Source organism: Oryza brachyantha, chromosome 7 (assembly GCF_000231095.2).
Source record: "Oryza brachyantha chromosome 7, ObraRS2, whole genome shotgun sequence".
Classification (NCBI taxonomy): Eukaryota; Viridiplantae; Streptophyta; class Magnoliopsida; order Poales; family Poaceae; genus Oryza; species Oryza brachyantha.
The window spans coordinates 263,891-286,150 of record NC_023169.2 but is presented as its reverse complement, the minus strand read 5'-3'; the positions used below and the strand labels follow the sequence as shown (position 1 = coordinate 286,150).

At 40.8% G+C, this 22,260-nt stretch overlaps 3 protein-coding genes across 3 annotated transcripts; 2 read left to right on the top strand and 1 right to left on the bottom strand.

Moving 5' to 3' along the window:
* Positions 1-4,313: 4,313 nt before the first annotated feature.
* Positions 4,314-8,678, top strand: LOC102710317 (sugar transport protein MST3). Its single transcript, XM_015839683.2, has 3 exons — positions 4,314-4,538; positions 4,630-4,952; positions 7,393-8,678. The coding sequence occupies exons 1-3, from the start codon at positions 4,406-4,408 to the stop codon at positions 8,497-8,499; spliced, it is 1,563 nt and encodes a 520-aa protein (XP_015695169.2). The 5' UTR covers positions 4,314-4,405; the 3' UTR covers positions 8,500-8,678.
* A 46-nt stretch (positions 8,679-8,724) lies between these two features.
* LOC102715403 (probable serine/threonine-protein kinase DDB_G0278509) lies at positions 8,725-13,847 on the bottom strand. Its single transcript, XM_006657331.3, has 5 exons — positions 13,680-13,847; positions 11,657-12,063; positions 10,046-11,519; positions 9,799-9,945; positions 8,725-9,470 (listed from the first exon to the last, which is right to left on the bottom strand). The coding sequence occupies exons 2-5, from the start codon at positions 11,711-11,713 to the stop codon at positions 8,950-8,952; spliced, it is 2,199 nt and encodes a 732-aa protein (XP_006657394.1). The 5' UTR covers positions 11,714-12,063; positions 13,680-13,847; the 3' UTR covers positions 8,725-8,949.
* Positions 13,848-13,940: 93 nt separating this feature from the next.
* On the top strand, positions 13,941-22,164 carry LOC102715125. Its single transcript, XM_015839334.2, has 16 exons — positions 13,941-14,256; positions 14,943-15,352; positions 15,495-15,720; positions 15,813-16,061; positions 16,152-16,267; positions 16,409-16,504; positions 16,594-16,681; positions 16,944-17,173; positions 18,076-18,260; positions 18,410-18,609; positions 19,000-19,332; positions 19,435-19,536; positions 20,056-20,353; positions 20,867-21,015; positions 21,113-21,397; positions 21,526-22,164. Exons 2-16 carry the CDS (start codon positions 15,051-15,053, stop codon positions 21,721-21,723), a joined length of 3,057 nt encoding a protein of 1,018 aa, XP_015694820.1. The 5' UTR covers positions 13,941-14,256; positions 14,943-15,050; the 3' UTR covers positions 21,724-22,164.
* The last annotated feature ends 96 nt before the right edge of the window (positions 22,165-22,260 follow it).

The window sequence follows — 22,260 nt, the reverse complement described above, 5'->3', positions numbered from 1 at the left end:
TTTCTCTTGGTTGGTTGGATCGACAAACGAAGCACTAACACTCACCAATATTTAGCTAGGCACCGTACGTGTTGTTTTAGAGATGGTTTTATGTCTTACATATTCCTTAACTACAACATTTTGGAAAATGCATATACACCATTGTATTGTATAAATCGAGAGAAAATATATGCCATTGTATAAAATCTTTGATTAAAAGAAAAGGCAAAGAAATATTTGCTAGTGGAATCGATTATTAATTATACTCTCACCTATACATTAATGCAATGACAAAAAAGAGTTCCTTAATTAATCATTGCATCATTATTCTGTGATACCATGCATGCATGGTGGATCAAGAGAGCTTTTCGAACGTTAGCTCCACTGGCCAAGTAATTAAACGATCGACTTCCAAATCTTGAATACTACTCCATGTACATGCATGTTCATGACTTGCTAGTGCTTGATTTGTTAATCTATGTATCCACATGCATGTCGGGAACCACGAACAGTACAGCTTTGCAACCGGGTTGGTTTGAGCTGGCCGGAGCGATCGAGTGACCCACCAGGTTAAGGAATTAATTAAACTGGCGCATGTTGGTTGACAAATCTAGATATTTGTTGGCCGTTACACATAACTTTTCTGGTAGCCTGACCTATTAATTTAGCTATCTCCTATGTTAATATAATTCATATGTCATTCGATCCATTCTCCACTTCCTTGGACCATCTTATATAGGGCTTGTTTGGATCCAGAGATTTAAACTTTTTAAATCCTTTTTTATATCGAATGTGTTTGGATGTTAATTAGGAGTATTAAATATAGACGGATAACAAAACTAATTGTATAAATAAATGTTATTTCATTAGACAAAATTTTAAGCCTAATTAATTCACAATTAGCAAATCTTTACTCTAGCATCACATTCGCTAATCATGGACTAATTAGGCTCAAAAGATTCGTCTCGTGAAATAGTCCAGAGTATGGGATGGGTTTTATTAATAGTCTATATTAATACTTCTAATTAGTGTCGAAACATTCGATGTGACACAGGGACTTTAAAAAAAGTTGGAGGAAAAAAAACACCCCTATAGTGTTGTTATTTCAATCGATGATAGGGTTAAAGTTTACACTGGCGAACCTGCATGCACGGAGGGGTTCCCAGTAACCCCTTTGAAAAAAATTAACTAAAGTTTATGAATTTTTATCATATATTCATTCATCCGATCTAAATTCAAATACCCATGGCACCCCCTCTATTTCGCTCTGGCTTCGTCCTGAAAGTTTATGATTTGCTATATATATATAGAGTATGGAGAAGCGGCTAAATGCCTAAATGTGACAAAAAAATGGGTGGTACCACACTGAAACCAATACAACCCTATGTGTTTCATGTTCTAAGATGATGTCTTGACGTTTTCTAAGTCATTTTTTTCAAGTTTAACTAAATTTATAAAAAAATATAGCAATATTTTAAATATAGAATAAATTATCAAAATGTCTTTACTAATTTGTTACATGTTGATGGTGTCGTGTAGATATTGCTATATTTTTCTAGAAATTTGATAGAACTTAAAGATATCCGACTTAGAAAAAAAGTTAAAAACGATTGAAACGGAGGATTAGCTGATATATCCCATTCTTTGGTTTGGGATTTTCCTGCTGCATGTAATTTTGAACATATTAGCACTGGGCCATATATAGATGATTAATTTTAGGTTTTTATTCATCCATTGATATCTACTTCAATTCATCCATATAAGACATTCTAGTTATGACTAGATTTATCTATTAATCAATATATATTGTTTATATGTATGTCTAAATATAGGCAATGCAAAGTTTTATATTGTGATCCCAACTGATGTAATACTCTGTTTATTTATTTGACACAGTTGCCTGTTGGATCTATATTTAACTTTTTTAATATAATAGGATGGTCAAATATAAACCCAAAAGTCAACGGTGTCAAATAAAAAAAAAGTAGAATGAGTATTTTGTTGAATAGTCCCACATTGGTTGTGGAGGTGCAATGGACCTAGGATATAAGTAAGAGAGCCCCTCACCTCAATGGCTAGCTTTTGAGGTGGGAAAGGCCCTTTACGATCCTACAGGTGGTATCAGAGCCTGACTAGTTTAACATCTCTGGCCCGATGGACACAGTGGGTGAAGGCCTGATGGACCGTAGGGTGCCTGGTTGTGGAGGGGCAATAGACCTAGGATATAAGTGGGGGAGTCCCCTTTACGATCCTACAAGTGGTATCAGAGCCTGGTTAGTTTAAGCTTTTGAGGTGGGAAAGGCCCTTTACGATCCTACAAGTGGTATTAGAGTCTGGCTAGTTTAACATTTCTGGCCCGATGGACATAGTGTGTGAAGGTCTGATGAACCGTAGGGTGCCTGCGGGGATGCGGGACCTATATACCTGATGGACCGTGGACCGTGGGCTGGTGATAGCCCGGATACGGTGAAGGGCGGTGAAAGGCTAAGGGACACCAATATGTGAAGAGGAGATTGTTGAATAGTCCCACATTAGTTGTGGAGGGTCAATGAACCTAGGATATAAGTGGGGGAGCCCCTCATCTCAATGACTAACTTTTGAGGTGGAAAAGACTCTTTACGAGTCTACATATTTATGAAAAAAAATAGGAGTATTTATTTCAGAAGATTAATTTGGGTGGAGGCGCGGTGTGGCTCGATCTGACCGAGATGGAGGAGGAGGAGGGAGTTGATTAAGATTTTTTTTTTTGCCGTGAACTAATAAGTCGTCGTAAGTGAGACAATATGATGGATATGCTGTTGGGTTTTCTTATCGAACGGATATCATTATGTATTTATCTGTTGTTGACTCATGATTATATATCAAATTAACAGGAATGACAAACAAAAGGTTCATACGCATCCATGCATATGCAGGTAAAATTGACAAAATTAATGTAAACAGAGGAACACGTACGATCCTTTTGCCTGACGGAAGAGCGCGTCGATCATGTCATCATCTTCATCAATTGGAAAAAAAAAACCAAACACACACATGCATATATATGTACATGTCACCATCTAACCTGCTTTTTTTTCTCAGTACACGCACGTAACTACTATCTAGGAATCGGACCCTTTTTGAGCTAGCGTACGTATATATATACAGACCTGCCTTTTGTCATATACTCTGAAAACCTTTTCTAAGAATTAAATAAGCTAACTTATTTGCTGTACATGTTCTGAATGAGAACAATCACTTCAATGTGAATATTGAACGAATAAACACGGCACGATGGATATATACTATATATATAGATGTTCAGATTTTCTATATTCGATTTCAATAGAGCGGCCGAATTTTTGGACCTTATACCCGCCGGTGGACTTGTATTAGTATATATTCTAATTGTGTTAAATTAATCGAACAATTTAATTTGTCCATGTGAAGGAAAACGATGATCGATCGATCGAGTTGTTTGTATGATCGATGTATCAATAAACTTGATGTATGTATATATTGTTTATAAGTAGGGGGAAAAGGGCAATCGGATTATTGCATATTATAAGCGTCAAGTTGGAGGTGCAATTTGAACGGATAGATGGATGCAGCATGGATGTGTGTGATCGAATTATATAATGATCGATTTTGCAAAATATATAGTGGCTAGCTACTAGCAGTATACACGCATGTGAAACCAACGGGCAAAATGACGACGGTTGAGTCAAAGCCTGTTACTAGTTTGCGACGCAACTAAGCTAATAATTAACAAGCGGCGCCAGGATTGGATTTGGATTAGATCATTGCTCCAACTCAGCATCTCAAAAGTACAGCATATACACGCACCAGCTCACACTGTACGTTAATTTAGCTAGCAATTAATATGTGCGTGCAAATTAACATGAATGCAATTGCAAGCAGCATAAATTCATGGTCGGCCCTGATCTTAATTAGTTAACATGCTACAGTGTTACTACTCCAGTAAATCAAGCAAGCAATCAACAAGCAGCTTTTGCATTGCTAGCGCGTCGTTGTTAGCTTGCACTGACCTCCATCTCAAGCGTTGACTTGATTACACAATTGCTTGGATATACTAACTGTGTATGTGGTATCTAATTAATAAACAATAAGTTTGAATTATCTGCTCAGATGCCATGATGCATACACACAACGCACTGACGCAAATTAAGCTAGCTAGATAGAGAGACAGACAGACGGAGGTGGCAACACGAAATATTAATCAGATGATTGATACAATTAATGAGATGGCTAGCTATGAATTAGCAGCCACAGGCAGCATCTATAAAAGGGGGAGCCCGTCGTCGAGACCCTCTCATCCCTCTTCGTCTCAACGAGCCTCTCTCTCTCGTTTCTACTAGCTAGCTAGCTAGACAGACGAGTGAGAGAGGTACGTAGCTCCGATCTAGCTGTCAGTTAGTTAGGCAGGATGGCCGGCGGCGCGGTGGTGAGCACGGGAGCGGCCAAGGACTACCCTGGCAAGCTCACCCTCTTCGTCTTCTTCACCTGCGTCGTCGCCGCCACCGGTGGTCTCATCTTCGGATATGACATCGGTATCTCAGGTAAACTAGCTACTTTAATTAATTAATTTGTTCATCGATCGATCTCGAATTCTCGATCATATATATATATATGAGAATCTGTCTGGTGCAGGCGGTGTGACGTCCATGGATCCATTTCTGAAGAAGTTCTTCCCGGAGGTGTTCAGGAAGAAGCAGGCGTCGAACAAGAACAACCAGTACTGCAAGTACGACAACCAGCTGCTCCAGACCTTCACCTCGTCGCTCTACCTCGCCGCCCTCGTCGCCTCCTTCTTCGCCGCCACCGTCACCCGCGTCCTCGGCCGCAAGTGGTCCATGTTCGGCGGCGGCCTCACCTTCCTCATCGGCGCCGCCCTCAACGGCGCCGCCGAGAACGTCGCCATGCTCATCATCGGTCGCATCCTCCTCGGTGTCGGCGTTGGCTTCGCCAATCAGGTACCCTACCCTACCCACCTGTTAATTTGGTTTACCTATTAATTAACTACTTACTTAATACTGATCAGAGTTAATTGCATGCATATACGTATTATATCAGTTTAATTAATCATGAAAATACTTAGTCTATATGTTTTTACTTGGGTATCAATGAGAACACGCAGACGCTCGAGCGGTCTCGATCGTGTGATGGTTACATCGTGAAGAAAATTAATAGATGTATATACATAAATTAATTAAAGGTAGCCGGCGTCTCACATGTGTTAAGTTAATGGAGCAATCCATCCAATGAAACAAAAAAAGTTAAATAAACCGGCCAGTTGCATGCACCACCAGCCATCATTATTCTACTGTTATATGACATCGATTCCTTCCTTGACCATGACTATGTAATCCTATAATATACTATATACTTTTCCACAAAGGAATCAACGAAATATCCATGGGTGAGAGATTTGGTAGCTGCTGCTAGTTTTGAACAATCAAATTAACATATATATATATATATACTATATATATGCCTTAAACTTTATATCATGCCAAGCTGGGCATCACCTTATTACATGTGCAAAGTCCAAAGTGGTAGGCTAGCTAGCCATGGATTTCATTTATGTGAATTAATTAATTTATCAAGTACTACTAAACGTCCCTAGCTAGTATCTCATTTTCATAATAGTCCTTGTGAGAAGGAGGCCCACTGCACCCAATTGTTGGATAGATGGATGTTGATATATATGCATATATATAATGTGTGTGCTTCCCAAAGTCCAAGCTGGGGGTACACATCCATGTTTACTCTCCAAGCTAGAGAGGTTGACTGATTTGTTTGTTTATCACTCTCTTCATCAGTAGCTGGCCATGATTAGATTACTTGTTCCTATGGCCACTTGTGCTCATATGTATGCATCATACATATTGCTGCTTTGTCTCTTGCTATGAGCTGTGATTTTGACTCTCTTAGCATATTACTATACACCTCACATGGAAGATATTAACTAGGAGTACATGGCCATTTGATGAATAATTAATATATATTGGCATAAATAATTTGTCTTCAAAATAAAAGAGCGGGTATATATATATCTTGCCCGAATTATGGGCAATGCATGCTGGCATATCCACTCTTAATTAATAAATGAGAATTTGTTTAAGTAAGGTCTAACGTGAGGTTCAACCGTAAGATTCTTTGAGTCCCAAATATATAAATTAAGAGATAAATTAATTAAAGCCCTCCATTTCCGTAGCATCATCTGTTCTTAATTAGTATCTTATTGTTTAAGGCATCGACACAGTAGGTAAAAATATGAATATTACTTGTAGCATCACCTTTTCTAATCACATATTCATAAAAATATATTAAAAATAACTAAAAGAAAGTGATTTCCTGGTATGTGTCTGTATATATATACTACTACTATAGTTTTATCAAATATCCATATATTTTTCTTCGCATATGATCAATTCTCGCACTGAATGCATCGGTGGCATGCAAGCTGTTAGTTTGATAGTTCATCCATGATCCATTCACCCAAGATTCCCGTGGAACTGAAGCCACCTTTTCTCTCCCTTTTTTGTTCAATTAATCAAAAGCAAAAGAGAAGTACGTACGTGTTGATGCATGTGAAGCTGATATCTAGTATACGTACTAACTTTGAATTTAAGCACGCATCGGTAGCAAAAAGCTAAACTTATCCAGATAACTCAAAACCTTTTTTTTCCCATCATCGATCTGGCTAGCAAAAAGGAACTGCATTCATCTTAGTCAGAGGCTGCAATTAATAATCAATCAATTTGTAAATGTGGACGTCATTGTAGGAAGGAATAGTAGTACAATGTGCATTATATTATGGGATAGATTTGGACTAGTCGTCTCTAGTCTAGTCGTAGTACAGTACTATCTTGGAATTACGAATTAGAATTGTACATCACTTGCAGTAGCAGCCATTGCTTGGCTTTCTTAGATTGATCGCATCCGGATTAACGCAAGACTTGTTGACTTGCATATGTAGTTAGTTACAGCCAGCTAGCTAGCGTACGTCCTTTTCAGCAACGAACAAGACTCGATCTCTCTCTGAAAATGAATAACAACATTGGAGTATTAAACTTTTGGAATTCAACAAAGTGACATAATATCGATCGAGATATGTTGAATCTAGGGATAATATAAAAAAAATTATATATGCTCTTTTCTGTTAAAATTTTCATGTCTTTGTCAATCGAGATCGTCATATCGCTTGCTAGGTAGCGAACACAACATTAATTTCAGTTCATTAAGGCAGACAATTAATGAATATATAATGTTGTTAACTAGGTACTACTCGTAGCTAGGCAATACTAGCAAAAATTAATTAATTACAGTATAATGAAGAATAATATGGTGATGGTGATGAAGTAAGTAGGTAATTAATTGAGTGAGTACGTGTACACTGATGTGATGCAGTCTGTGCCGGTGTACTTGTCGGAGATGGCGCCGGCGAGGCTCCGGGGGATGCTGAACATCGGGTTCCAGCTGATGATCACGATCGGCATCCTGGCGGCGGAGCTGATCAACTACGGGACGGCGAAGATCAAGGCCGGGTGGGGGTGGCGCGTGAGCCTGGCGCTCGCCGCCGTGCCGGCCGGCATCATCACCCTCGGCGCGCTCTTCCTCCCGGACACGCCCAACTCCCTCATCGACCGCGGCCACCCGGAGGCGGCGGAGCGCATGCTGAAGCGCATCCGCGGCTCCGACGTGGACGTGTCCGAGGAGTACGCCGACCTGGTGGCGGCCAGCGAGGAGTCGAAGCTGGTGCAGCACCCGTGGCGCAACATCCTCCGGCGCAAGTACAGGGCGCAGCTGACCATGGCCATCTGCATCCCCTTCTTCCAGCAGCTCACCGGCATCAACGTGATCATGTTCTACGCGCCGGTGCTGTTCGACACGCTCGGCTTCAAGAGCGACGCGTCGCTCATGTCCGCCGTCATCACCGGCCTCGTCAACGTCTTCGCGACGCTCGTGTCCATCTTCACGGTGGACCGGCTGGGGCGGCGCAAGCTGTTCCTGCAGGGCGGCGCGCAGATGATGGTGTGCCAGGTGGTGGTGGGGACGCTGATCGCCGCCAAGTTCGGGACGAGCGGCATCGGCGACATCCCCAAGGGGTACGCCGCCGTGGTGGTGCTGTTCATCTGCGTGTACGTGGCCGGGTTCGCCTGGTCGTGGGGGCCGCTGGGGTGGCTGGTGCCGAGCGAGATCTTCCCGCTGGAGATCCGGCCGGCGGGGCAGAGCATCAACGTCTCCGTCAACATGCTCTTCACCTTCGTCATCGCCCAGGCCTTCCTCACCATGCTCTGCCACATGAAGTTCGGCCTCTTCTACTTCTTCGCCGGCTGGGTCGTCATCATGACCGTCTTCATCGCCCTCTTCCTGCCGGAGACCAAGAACGTGCCCATCGAGGAGATGGTCCTCGTCTGGAAGTCCCACTGGTTCTGGAGCCGCTTCATCGCCGACCAAGACGTCCACGTCGGCACCAACCACGTCCACGTCCAGACCAAGCTCGCTGCTGCTTAATTTTAGTTCATCATCTACCTCGTCTTCTCTTCTCTTCTGTCTACCATCAATTCCTATTTGTTGTGTACAGTAGTAGTAGATGCCTCTCTCTCTTTCTACCTGCGTGTTTCTTCGATTCATCCTGTCTCTGCCTTTCACTGTCAGCTACCACTATTAATTGTTATACACCGCAACATTAATGAAATGAAGCTTCCATTTCATGTTTTCACTGCGACATTACACATATGTTCCTTCCATTCAATTCAGGACAAGAATAACAATAACAGTAGCAGAGTACAGTGTTGTGCCAAAGAAAAAGATTGCTTTTTTTTCCCACAATAATCAGGGAGGAATTATTCAGCAACGATGACCGCACCATTTAATTTGTCTTCAAATGCACTCACTCAACAGCAGCATATATGCTTGAGCCATAATAAGGATATTCTTTCTTACTGAGCCTTTCCCTCCATCTCAACCGGCATGCTCCATCAGTCTAGACCCTGAAGCTGCCGCGGCCATGCTTCGCGCCCTTGGATGATGCTTCAGAAAAGAGCCCGAGGAACGCGCATGCCGTGAACTCTGTGCCTTGTAGGAGGATGTGCCTGTGCCGGCCACCAACCTGGAAGATTTACGATCCAATCTACCGGTACGGTGGGAAGAGGAAATTTTGCGGGTATGACGGTCGGAAACCTCTTTCGAGCCAGATGCTCTGACAGGGTTCTTGTTGTAGACAGCAAGGTTTGGCAAGAGACCTAGCAGGTATTTCTTCAGGTGCTCATCACCTACATTCTTCTGTGCTGGATTGCCATCTAGGTTTACTGCCTCAAGAGAATTGTAGTTTGCAGCCAGCTGGCCCAGACCCTTTGATGTGGAAATCTTGTTGTGGCGCAAGTCCAGAACCTTTAGCTTCAGAAGACGGTGAAGACCATCTACCTCACTGATCTTGTTACCACACAGATACAGTTCCTTCAGAGAAGAACAGGAGGCCAGACCTAACAAACGCTCAGAGCATTAAGTCAATAAGAAGAGAGGAAATCCTGTTTAATAATATTGTCATAACACAAAAGTTGTGATGATCCTTTTCATTTTTCAGATTTTTTAACAATCAACATAGTGAGCAGAGTATTACAACGCTCAGTAAGAGCACACTAGGATGAGTCTTTGTATTTCAGATACTCCAACGATCAACGTTTGGTTCATTACTTGGACAGGCCAAATTAGACTCCGTCTACCAACGCATGAAGGAACATTTGTCATACGGCATATAAACAAAAAATGCATATAAATAATGAGAGGAGTAAAAGATGTTAGTATCAATACCGTGGCCAATTCTGGATATCCTATTATAGCTGATGTCCAGTAAGCGTAAGCGTGTTAATTCTCTAAGGCCTTCAATTGTTGAGATATTATTCTTTGACAGGCTTAACATGTGAAGACCCCTTGGAAGAGCTCCTGCAGTTATTCGCACTGCACAGGAATACTCAAAATGTTAGATTCTTATGATCATATATAACAACTAAAAAGCACATTGCAGTGACTAATGAAGCATGGAGAGAAAAGAACACACCGATAGAATTCCCAGATAAGTTCAACAGGCGTAGGCCTGAGAAAGTACTCAACCTTGGGATTGCAACCAAGCCAAGGTTTGCTAATTGCGCTGATGAAGAAGTAGAAGTCAATTTTGAAATATAAGTATAAGCTATCTCCATTCCAAGAGGACTTTTAGCATCAGGCCGGATAGCAGGAACACCAGTCACCGGCTCACTATATTTTGTCAACACAGAGTTTGAATTTTCTCCTTGCTCCTCGACAAGGATGCCATCGTCAATATCGATTTGGTTGATCCAATCTTCGATCCTTTTAATGCTAAAAGTTCTTGGGGTGAGTTGATCTGGGTCCACAACTAAATACTGATTGACATTAGTTTCAGTTTCGTTGTGCTCAACTTCTTTGCTAATGTCCCTTGAATCACATAACTTTAGATCACTCACATCAATGACAAGTGATTCATGGTAGGGAGTGCTATCTCTGTTACACAAGTTATCTTTTCTCTCTTGATCTAGAGATTCATTGATGCTGCAATCATTATTGGAATGGTGACAACCATCCCCTGTACCTGAGTAGTAGGGGGTAGCTGGATCAACAGATTGATCACCACTTACATATTTCTTATCCCAATATTCATGAATTAGCACCCCATCCCTAACAAAACTTTCTTCTGCACTTGCAGAGGACCTTTGACCTCCTTCAGCAGCATCAGAGCAACCTATTGAACCATTCCCCTCAAAATTCATTGTTTCATAGACATCTGGGGAAGGTCCACCAAAATGTATATCCAAATTTGATTTAGAGTGATGTGGCTCATCGCTATTCATGTACTCGGCCTTCTCACAACCCACCAAACACAGATCTTCATAAGACCTGCAACGAGGCCCTAGTATCTCAGAATCAGCAGAACCTTCTGTACCACAATTGGAATTATTCTGAAATATAGCAGATTGTGATCTTGGAAATTTGGTTTGTGTATAACCTGTGTAGTGGCTATCAGAGTCAGCAGCATTGCCAACTGAAGGTTCACAAACATCATGACTGATCAGGTCAGATGAGGCATTCTCTTTGCCCTTGGTGTTCAAGTTAGCAGAATCTTGAACAGCTGAATTGCTTTTCAAACTAGAGCAATGACATTTGTGGTCACAGTCAATAATATCACATTTGGCACCTTCACTAAGATGATCATGATCCTTGTGAAGCATGTTTCCAAGAGATTGACTCTTCTTTAGGTGACCAACCTCCTTGCCATCATCAGAGCATGCATATCTATTCAAATCTTCAGAACTCCAGCATTCTTGATGAGAAGATGGGCTAGTATCATACTGCCTATTAACATCTGAATGACCATTTCTGTCTGTCATCTGGCTTGGACTTGCTGATCCAGAGTTGGACTTCACTGTTTGATCCTGAGAATCCATCTGTGAAACAGCAAGTATGGTGTTCTTCTGTGAAGCACTAAGCATGGCTTGTTCAGCTGGCAGAAAGCGCTCCTATAAAAAGTATAAAGAAAAAAAAAAGGAGTTGTTGAAGCCAATTAGTCGAGACATGCCAATCAATACAATGTTTTCTTCAGGGAAAAACAACGAAAAATAAAATAAATTAAAATGTAACAAGTAGTTTTCTATACCTTTGTTCTATGATGTGTGGTACTGGTCGAGGATGAGAAGCAGAAAAACCTAACCATAAGTCAACTCTGACGGCAATCACAAGGACAGCACAAATAGAGTTGACCTAATCACATTGCTAAATCAAAGGACTATCTTGGAAGAGAACCAAGCTCAGCAAATGTATGTGTCACATCTCAGCTATTGTTGGAAATTAACCATAATCAAAAAGACCTTCCAATGCTCGGCGTAATCTCCAGATGTAAGATGGGCTTTTCCCCAAAGGCAAGGATAGGCTGATTGTACAGTAGTTGCAAACCCACACCCACTCAGAGGTGCGAGATGTGCCTGACCTCTTGATATCTGCCAGGCTGGACGAAAGATTAAGAAACTAGACAATTCCAGAAGGATGCATGCAGCTTGCACAAACCTGCAAATAGATAACACATTGTGTATTACTATGAGTGATCAAGAAAACTTGATGAGAAATTTCCATGACATTCAGCTTTTACCGTATTAGCCATAAAACAATAGCCCAAATTGTTTTGTTCTTTTTTCACTGGGCTGGTGAAGAAGCCGACCAAGTTTATTAAGATAGTGAGAAAATTGGTATTACAAAGATCAACAACATGGTCGCTGAGAAGAAACTCCCAGCATTAGAACAATGCTAAGAGACATAAATCACTGTCACAGGTTGGGAAAACCCCGGCAACTACCGATATTGTTTTGTTCTATAATGCTTATAAACAGTGGTGATTATGCTTAGCGAATGTTCAATTATTAAAGGAAAGCACTCTGTATTGGCCTCAATACCCAATAATCAAAAACTAATGCTCAGCTGAAACTGAAACCAAACAAGTCCAAATTTACTCTGATCACTTGTAGGGGTCCAGACCTCCACAAAGGGGGAGGGAGTCGACTGAACATCTCAGCCATTGGCAGGAATTTCTCCCACATCCGATTCCCAATCTTGTTCACCCCAGATGATCGTGCTGGGTAAATTGTGAAATCGTACGATCGTATAAGGTGAGCAAAAGCCGCTTGCACGCAAGAAAAAAAAAATACACTGCCATAGAACGCAGATTATTGTGAACTCATCCTAAGACAGGTGCTAATTGCAAAGTGCTGACCCACTAAATCCTTAGCAGTATGAGATATAAATGAAAAGGGTTTATATTCTTATTGATTCCATCGTTGGACCCAATCGCAATAATTAACGAGATTTGAGAGGTTCTGGACCGAAAGCTCCCCAACACTGTCTCATCTCGTGAGCACATATATGCCTCTCCCCCTGAGTGGCTGCAGATGCGCCACCAAACAGATTGTCCCGGCGATGGCGATGCCTTGGGTCCATCGACCTCCCCGTTCCTGATCACTGGCCACTAATAGCGATTTGCACGAGTGGTGCACTGACAATCTCATGTACAGTACAGTAAAAAAACAACACCACTTTCTTTTGGTACAGTGGTTACCATCATCATCATTATTAGGAAGGTAAAACACCTTTCTCAACCTCAAAATCTGATCATGAATCAATAATAAGTTCAAAAGCAGATTCTTTTTTTTTGTTTACATATGTGGAATTAAACCAAGAGAGACATAGATTTGTACTGAATAAAAAGCTACTCCTAAATCTCAATGATTCGTCCACGAAAAGGTGTACAGCTAGATCCAAAAGTTTCATGGCTTAGACATGGACAAGGAAGAAAAGTGACGAATTTGCGCCAAACCCACTTAAGCTGCCCTCTAAAAATTCGATGCGATAAGGTCTTGGCATTTTGTTTCCAGAAAACAAAAGAAAGATTCTTTCTTCTTTCTTGGCATCGGTTCAGGGGGAATAGAAGTACACGCATGGTAAACTGGCCTGAATCTGATGGTGGCAAAATCAGTGAGAGGAGAGACCGCGGATCGATTTGTGAGCAAACAAAACACAGGTCCAACGAAGCAGATGAAACAGAAATCTGGAATCTAACAGCACAAGTCCTGGAAGAGGAAGAACAAGGCAGAGAAGAGGGAGGGAGGAGAGGCCCGAATTTCTGTACATACCTTCCTTCTTCTTCCCCCTTCCTTGCTCTCCTCTCCGTTGGCTTTGCTAGTCGGGGCTGGGTGTGAGGTGGAGGACGGGGACGCTCGCGGGCAGGAGAGGAGACCCTGATCGATCGATCGATTGGATGTTTGGATCTGTAACCAAGCTTCTTGTTTGTTTTCTGGGCAACGCGAGGACACGGAGGGAGAGAGAGAGAGAGAGAGAGACCGGGTAAAGGAAGGTTTTTTATTTTTGGTGGTGAGGAGAGGACGGACTGAGGGCGTGCTTTGGGCTGGGCCGGATGGCAGGTGAGGTGAGGTGCAATGCAAAAGCATCTATCTAATCTGGCCTTGTGGATATTCCCTTTCCTCTCCTCCTCGACTCTTCTTCCTCCCTTGGCCAGCCAGCCTCTCTTCTCTTCTTCTCTTCGCATCGCATCGCATCCCATCCCATGGAAAAGGCGAATCAGTCGAGATCCCTCGTACTCCCAAATCAAACGCCACCCACGCGGACGCAGCAACCGTCCCTCTCTCCTGCGGCCTCCGCCATTGCCGCCGATCTCCCACCGCATTCCTGCGGCTACAGCTCTCTGCTCAGGTGCTCTATTTTTCCTTCACCTGCTATACGTGCCTTCTTGCATTGCTCCTACGATATAATCTTGCGCGGTTCATGTTGCAATGCAATTTTGTCTCGGATGCCATGCCTGACACACCCACACTACCACTTGTTTTTCATTTTTTTTCCTTCTTCTCGCTAAATGCTGGTTTCAGAATTCCTAGGCGCCATTTTTAGCACTATTGTAATTAATATTAACCCCAATGAATGAATCTGGTGTATTTTGTGAGATGACACCACTCCTTTTGTCCTTTGGCCGGTAACATGCGTATAAATTATGATGTTTTCCCCCTTCCGAAAGAGTTACTACTAATTAGGATGGATTGTGTTTTTTTTTTAATCTCTTCGTACAGCAATGAAAAAAATAAGACATATGTTCAAACTTGAAACTGAAAGAGTTGCTTCGGTAAAGCAAAAGGCATAATAAGTTTATTATATGCTCTTATTGATTTTGAGTAGAAGCACAGTTCCTTGCTTTTGCCCGGTTGACTCTATCTACAGTCTGGCAGTATCGTACATTGCGTTTCTCTCTCTTTTTTTTGGTTTGAACTTGCGTATTTGCGCATCAACGGTTGCACTTGGATTGGATGCAATCATGCAACCAACTACGAACTTCAATCATCAACCTTGCTTTTTGGCTGAAATCTTACATTGTTTCATACGCACAGAACATGATTTCAGCATCAAGCTTCCAGTCTTGAAGGAGAAGTTCTAGCGCAACCACCACATTTCTCTGGGTAAAAAAGCTATATATTGTTTAAAGCAAGACTTATTCGATGGGTTCAGACAAGCAGAGTGGTAGCCCACTACTCGGAACCCTCAAGATGAAGAGGGTTCGGACGATCCTGACACATACATATCCATATCCTCATGAACACTCAAGGCATATCATGACTGCAGTCATAATTGCGTGCCTCTTTTTCATCTCGTCTGACAATATGCATACCCTCATACATAAACTGGACAACAATATCAAGTGGTGGTCCATGTATGTTTGTCTAATTGGTTTCTTCTATTTCTTCTCTTCTCCTTTTCTTGGAAGAACTATTCAACCGAGTTACTCAAATTTCAACCGATGGTATGTTGTCATCTGTTTTATGTCTCAAGGACTAAATATTATATTCTTTGGCTTGTCTTTATTGCTCCACAGAAACTTTGTGCAAATGAATAATTAAGTTGTTAGGGTAAGTGATTCTGTCACTTATATTGCACAATTGCAGGTATGTTGCTTGGATTTGCTTCGCATCGTTGTATCATCTTCCTAGCTTCCAATCAATGGGAGTTGATATGCGCATGAACCTTTCACTTTTTTTGACGATATATTTCTCATCTGTCCTTTTCATCATCGCCTTTCATATTGTTTTTATTGGTCTCTGGTACATTGGACTGGTTGCTCGCATGGCAGGAACAAGACCTGGAATATGGACCATATTCCAGAACTGTACTGTAAGTTTACTGAAAATTAGTTTTGTTACTTTTTATTGAAAAAAGTTCTCTCAGATTTCTCATTGGAAGATTATTTGTTGCATTTGTTTCAGGTAATCAGTATTGCTTGTTGTGTGTTCTACAGTCACTGTGGGAATATTGCTGTGCACAAAAGTAAATCTTTTGGTAGGAATTCCGATCCAAATTTGCTTGCTTTTCTTGAGAATGAAAAGGGAACCACCTGGATATCAAATTTTCTCCGTATGAATGAGTTAAAAGATCAGATATGTTCATCTTGGTTTGCTCCAGTTGGATCTGCAAGTGATTATCCTCTTCTATCCAAATGGGTTATCTATGGGGAGGTACCGCTGGCTTCTCTTCATCTATTCTTTCTTTCATGTTTCCAGCTTACAATATCCATGTTACACTTATTTGATCATGTTATTCTCCAGTTAGTTTGCAGTGGATCCTGTGCTGGCCCTTCAGATGAAATATCTCCCCTGTACTCATTGTGGGCTACATTTGTTGGCCTTTATATTGCTAATTTTGTCGTGGAGAGATCAACTGGGTATGTGTTTATTGTTTTGCACTGTGCATGTTCTTATTGATGCACTATTTCTTAAAATGGAAATTAGTGATATGTTCTTTCCAAAAAAAAAGTTGCTTCCATATATTCACTCCTTTTAATTATGCACCACAAATGTTTCAGATGGGCTCTTACACACCCATCCACTCTATTAGAGGACGAGAAGCTTAAGAGACAAATGAAACCAGATTTCTTGGACATGGTACCTTGGTATTCAGGGTAGGGCCTTCTATGTTCTGACAACAGCTATTCAGGTTACAGGTGAGTCCAATGGGAAAATCTGACATCTTTGGCTTTGCTTTATGTAGGACATCAGCTGATTTATTCAAGACTGCATTTGATCTTATGGTCTCTGTAACTCTTTTTGTTGGGCGATTTGATATGCGCATGATGCAGGTAAGGGTGCTTGCTCTGAAACTTTTGCTCAGTATAAGATGCACAACATGAATGTAAGTTCTAAGGTGCTCCAGATCACAATTTCGATTCATTTCCTTGGTTCCTTTCACTGATCTTTTTTTGTTGTTGTTGTTGTTGGTCATGGTTGTCTGATTTTAACACTTAAAATTTCACCTTGTATTATGCCACTGTGTGTGTGTGTGTGTTCAAGCCTGATGGCATGTAGTTGGTCTCTCAAACTTTTTATAACATTGTCTTATAGGCCGCAATGAAAAGAACAACAGATGAAACTCAGAATGATGACCTTTTGTATGACTACTTCAATGAAAGAGAAGACCTTTGGTTTGACTTTGTTGCAGACACTGGTGATGGCGGAAATTCATCATATACAGTTGCCCGATTGCTAGCTCAACCATCCATTCAGACTGTAATTGGTGGCTCTATGCATACTCTTCCACGTGGAAATTTGCTTCTTATTGGTGGAGACCTTGCGTAAGTTTACAGCATATTTATCAGATTTTTTTCCTTTGTCTGCAGCCAATTAATCCATACAAAATCATGATGCATTGTTGTTTAGCCAGTCAAATCACATGATTGATTTCATCCTTATACCATGGGAAATCATACAGGCTAAAGCTCTTGTTAAATGTTTGGAGACTCAGGCTGTTAACAGCATGGATGAGTTCTGTAGTTGTTTTTGTATGATTTTTTTTTTCATTTTCTCATTGAAATATTAACTGCATCCTTAGTACTGAACTCCTTACACTTCATGGTTGATAAACTCAATTTGCCGCCTGTTGGTGGTCTCGTTTCTTATGTTCTGTCCAAGTAACAGCTTCTAATGGATAAGCTTCTTGTAGATGATAGCAAAGGCTCAAGTTTTTTTCTAATATTATGATTACTTGTGCCTGGTGTCTGGTTAACTCTCACCCTCTCCATCTTCTCCATACAACTAAGACTCATGGTAGTTTCTGGTTCACCATCAGAGATAAGGCTTCACCTTATCTAGGCACATCTCAGCATTTTTGGAAGCTCTATAAATCGTTTGGACTGTTTCTTATCATTTGCACACCATAACGGCGTTATCACATATTTCATTATCAATCTGGGGTTGGCTCTGAATTCTAGCATTGAAGTCACGTGACTCCAATGAATCCTCCTAGACCTAGTACAAATTCTTTCAAATTAACAAATGGATAATTACACAATTTTTTTTCCTGAATTCCAGTGGTCCACCATGAAGTATGTGGAACTTAGTCCATTGTAGTAATGCAATATACAGTGACCCAAACCCATCGTCATTTACATATCGATAAGTGGTTCTTCGTTCAAATTAACAAATGGATCTTGTGGTTTCTGTTTCCTTTAACTTTCTGTAATTTTGTAATATACAGATATCCAAATCCATCATCATTTACATATGAGAGGCGCTTCTTTACTCCTTATGAGTATGCTCTGCAACCTCCACCTTGGTATAGAGCTGAACATATAGCTTTGGACAAGCCTGAGGTTCCTTATGGTGTATCAAAGATGAAAGATTATGATGGACCACAGTGTTTCATAATTCCTGGGAATCATGGTTTGTGCATATTTAACTCTTAACTTGATTAATATACTACACCACATTCTGTTTCCTTTCCTTTGGTCTCTATGACAAGTTTGTAAAGCAGGTACTGCATGCTTATTTATACGAAGTTCATTTCATGATTTTCGTTCCATTTATCACAGACTGGTTTGATGGGTTGCACTCTTTTATGAGATATGTATGTCACAAAAGTTGGTTAGGTGGGTGGTTTCTGCCTCAGAGGAAGAGTTATTTTGCATTGCAGCTTCCCCAGGGTTGGTGGATATTTGGACTTGATCTAGCTCTTCATGGTGACATTGATGTATACCAATTCAAGTTCTTTGCAGAGCTTTGTCGGAACAAGGTGCATTGACTTTTGTTCCATTTATATATTCTGTTTAAGCTGGAAGCATGCATTTGCTTTTATTGCCATTACATCTGGTTTACTGTTGTACATGGCATTCTTTTAAAATTGCTTCAACCATGTATACTGCCATTAGGTGGTTAATAAACACAAAAAAAAATGTCAGCATAATTTTTATTCATGTTTTAATCATAGGCCCTTTTGCTTTTTAGGTGGAGAAAGATCCTTGCATATTACTTTGTTATCATTTAATTTTGGTTAGTTTCTGATTAATGAACTGCTAATCATTTCCAATATTAGTTTCAAGAACATCAGAATCCTTGAATGTTGGCACTATCTTTTTTTCATTTCCAGATTTTGTTGATTCACTACATTCCTGAATTTCTGCAGATTGGAGAGAATGACTCTGTGATTGTGATGACGCATGAGCCAAACTGGCTTCTTGATTGGTATTGGAAGGAGACTACAGGCAAGAATGTTTCACACCTAATCCAGGAATACTTGAATGGAAGATGCAAACTTCGTTTGGCTGGGGACTTGCACCATTTTATGAGGCATTCAGCTAATCAGTCAGACAACCCTACTTCTGTTCAACACTTGCTTGTGAATGGATGCGGTGGCGCCTTTTTGCACCCAACACATGTTTTCAAAAATTTCAAGCAGTTCTCTGGCACTACTTATGAGTGTAAGGCTGCTTATCCATCATACGACGACTCTAGTGGGGTATGGTGTTCTCTATGATAATGGAATCTCTGAAATTTATAGCTTAACTTTGTGTGTTGTGCACAAGTGAAATAAAGGAAACTATATCAACTAAATATGCAGATTGCGCTGGGTAACATACTAAAGTTCCGCAAGAAGAATTGGCAGTTTGACACAATTGGTGGTTTTATCTACTTCATACTGGTATTCTCAATGTTCCCACAGGTCAGTTCCATATTCCATTCACTCATAATTTTCTTCCTTGATTCATTTTGACTTACAAATCTATAAAAGAGGGGCTTCCTTTTTAAGAAATTAACCCTGGAAGAATTTATAGGAAACCTGCTGCTGGATAGGTTTGAATTGGTTGAAAGCGATCTTATTGATGCTTCACTCCGTTGCTTTCTCTCTTTTGGCAAATTTACTTGACTTTTGTTGTTGACCCAGTTGCTCAACATACTCAATTACTATAAAATGTTTTGCTGTGCAAATCTCAGAACAGCAATGTTGCATTGCTTAAATTGTTCTGCTACCCTCCATGCCCCTTTAACTGATTCCATTGTTATGCTCCTTTTTTTCAAAATAAAAAAGAATGCATTTAACCACCTGGTAATTACTTGGAAAATAAATTGACCAATATTACAAATTCTACTCAAACTTGGTGACAGCAACACATTGATACTCTTTCATGGTAATAATCTTTATATAATCATGACTAATTGATCCTGTTTCTGTTTGTTCCAGTGTAATCTTAGTCACATCTTAAATGAAGAAACCTGGTCAGGGCGTATGGCAAGCTTCTCAAGTACAATATGGAGTGCTTTGCTTTATATTTTTGAACACTCCTATGTCTCTTCAGTAGGAAGTCTAACTTTATTACTGGCATCATTTTCATTTGTACCATCCAAGCTCTCACGGAGAAAAAGAGCTATCATAGGTGGTCTGCATGTTTTGGCCCATCTCACAGCAGCTCTGCTTTTAATGTTGCTGCTGGAGCTGGGCATTGAAATTTGTATTCGGAATCATTTATTGGCAACGTCAGGTGTTCCATCTCATTCTCATATCTACTTCCAACTTCGTATTTGCAGATAAAAATTCTTATCGCGGGTCAACATCAAATTGCATGTTCATGCTTAGGATATGCCTTTTAATATATGTAAAAAATGCTTATGGAATCTTTCGAACTCAGGATACACTATTTATGGGTTTCTACTGTATTAGACTGTAAACATTGGATATTTCATCCCTGAAAGCCTTGTAATTTGATGTGTCTAGAGGAAATTAAAGGCATAAGAAATTCCTATGCAGATATGCTGGTTGTGCGTGCAGACATGTCATATGAGTTTATTTGACAAAACTATGATGCCATATTCGGTGTCCCTGATAATATACTTTGGCCTTTTACTCTAAGCACTGCACAGAAAGTCTAGTGGGTGATGCAGCTAGGATCCTATTATTTGTCCCAAATTCAGAGATTTGCTTATGTTGTGTTTCTTTGTCCAAGAGAAATTCAACTTAAAACTGAAAAATTAACTGTAAATCCATTTTGTTGTAGGTTATCACACATTATACGATTGGTATCGGTCAATGGAAAGTGAGCATTTCCCAGACCCAACTGGTCTTCGTGCTCGCTTGGAGCAATGGACACTTGGATTGTACCCAGCGTGCATAAAATACCTTATGTCAGCCTTTGACGTTCCTGAGGTAGTAAATAAAGAGTCTCAGCTTGGAAGCAACTATAGTTTCCATGAACATTTTGTGTATTTTACTTACAATTATGAAATCATGTATCTTTGTACAGGTCATGGCTGTGACAAGAATTAATATATGCAAGAATGGGATGATGTCTCTTTCTCGGAGTGTTCTGATGATGTACTACACTTCCGTGTTTATTTATTTCTGGATTTTCTCAACTCCAGTTGTATCCCTCATATTTGGTAGTTACCTATATATATGCATCAACTGGTTCCACATACACTTTGATGAAGCCTTCTCTTCACTTCGTATTGCAAACTACAAATCGTTCACAAGGTTCCATGTTAAGAAGGACGGTGACCTGGAAATATTCACCCTTGCAGTTGACAAGGTAGCAATTGTGTTGATGTCATCCATTCAGAACTTGAATTTCAAAACCAATTGATCCGTATAGCCTGATCATATAAGCGTTGAACTGTGGATAAATGTTTCTGTACTCTGAAACAATTCGATGAACAGGTCCCAAAGGATTGGAAGTTGGATCCCAAGTGGGAAGCAGAGGAAAGAAGGCCTCATCAGCTGAACCATCACCGGAAGCACCCCAGCAAGTGGAGGTCATCCTCTTCTCCAGATCCTGTGACGTCGGTACGGGTTGTCGACCATTTCACCATTGCAAGAACAAGAACACAGCAGATCCCAACACCTCTTGCTGATTAGATACCGCAATTGCTACAGAACGTAATTACTATACTAGCTGTGCGTGCGCGATGCTAGTCTTTTGGATCCCAGATCCAGCTGACTTAGGCAGGTGAGCTGTGTAGCCTGCATTTTAGAGAACTGGAGAATTACAGAATACATAGAGTTAGTAAAAGGAGATATGATTGGTAGATCATCAAAACTGTAAGCCCTGATTTTGTTCTATGCCTTCAAGTACACTGTTGGTTGCTTCACCTAGCTAGCATGGTAAATAAAGTCTGGTTGAAAACTAGACAGGAACTGAAGTGACCATATGAGCTGCTGATCGATCCGTTGCTTGGATGCTACTCGTCTTATTGGTGACCACATTTTGTACAAATTAAAGTTGCATGTTGGACCAAAGTGCTGACGCTGTAGCCGTGTGGCCTGTATGTGAAGAGAGGCATAAATCATATAATCATGGCAGCTGCATGCAGAAAAGAAGCTAGTAGTTTGCCCGGGACTCTTGCTGTTGAGCATCTTAGCTTTGCTCGTGGAGCGAGCAAGCATCTCCAAAAT

Excerpts from the sequence above, each read along its gene's own strand:
- LOC102715125 (XM_015839334.2), top strand. The coding sequence starts at position 15,051 with ATGGGTTCAGACAAGCAGAGTGGTAGCCCACTACTCGGAACCCTCAAG. Across the intron at positions 16,062-16,151 it reads AATGGGTTATCTATGGGGAG|TTAGTTTGCAGTGGATCCTG; the intron begins GTACCGCTGGCT and ends GTTATTCTCCAG. Across the intron at positions 16,505-16,593 it reads ATGGTACCTTGGTATTCAGG|GACATCAGCTGATTTATTCA; the intron begins GTAGGGCCTTCT and ends TGCTTTATGTAG.
- LOC102710317 (XM_015839683.2), top strand. The coding sequence starts at position 4,406 with ATGGCCGGCGGCGCGGTGGTGAGCACGGGAGCGGCCAAGGACTACCCT. Across the intron at positions 4,539-4,629 it reads ATATGACATCGGTATCTCAG|GCGGTGTGACGTCCATGGAT; the intron begins GTAAACTAGCTA and ends TGTCTGGTGCAG. Across the intron at positions 4,953-7,392 it reads GCGTTGGCTTCGCCAATCAG|TCTGTGCCGGTGTACTTGTC; the intron begins GTACCCTACCCT and ends GATGTGATGCAG.
- LOC102715403 (XM_006657331.3), bottom strand. The coding sequence starts at position 11,713 with ATGGTTAGGTTTTTCTGCTTCTCATCCTCGACCAGTACCACACATCAT. Across the intron at positions 11,520-11,656 it reads CCACACATCATAGAACAAAG|GAGCGCTTTCTGCCAGCTGA; the intron begins GTATAGAAAACT and ends TACTTTTTATAG. Across the intron at positions 9,946-10,045 it reads CTTATCTGGGAATTCTATCG|TGCGAATAACTGCAGGAGCT; the intron begins GTGTGTTCTTTT and ends ATTCCTGTGCAG.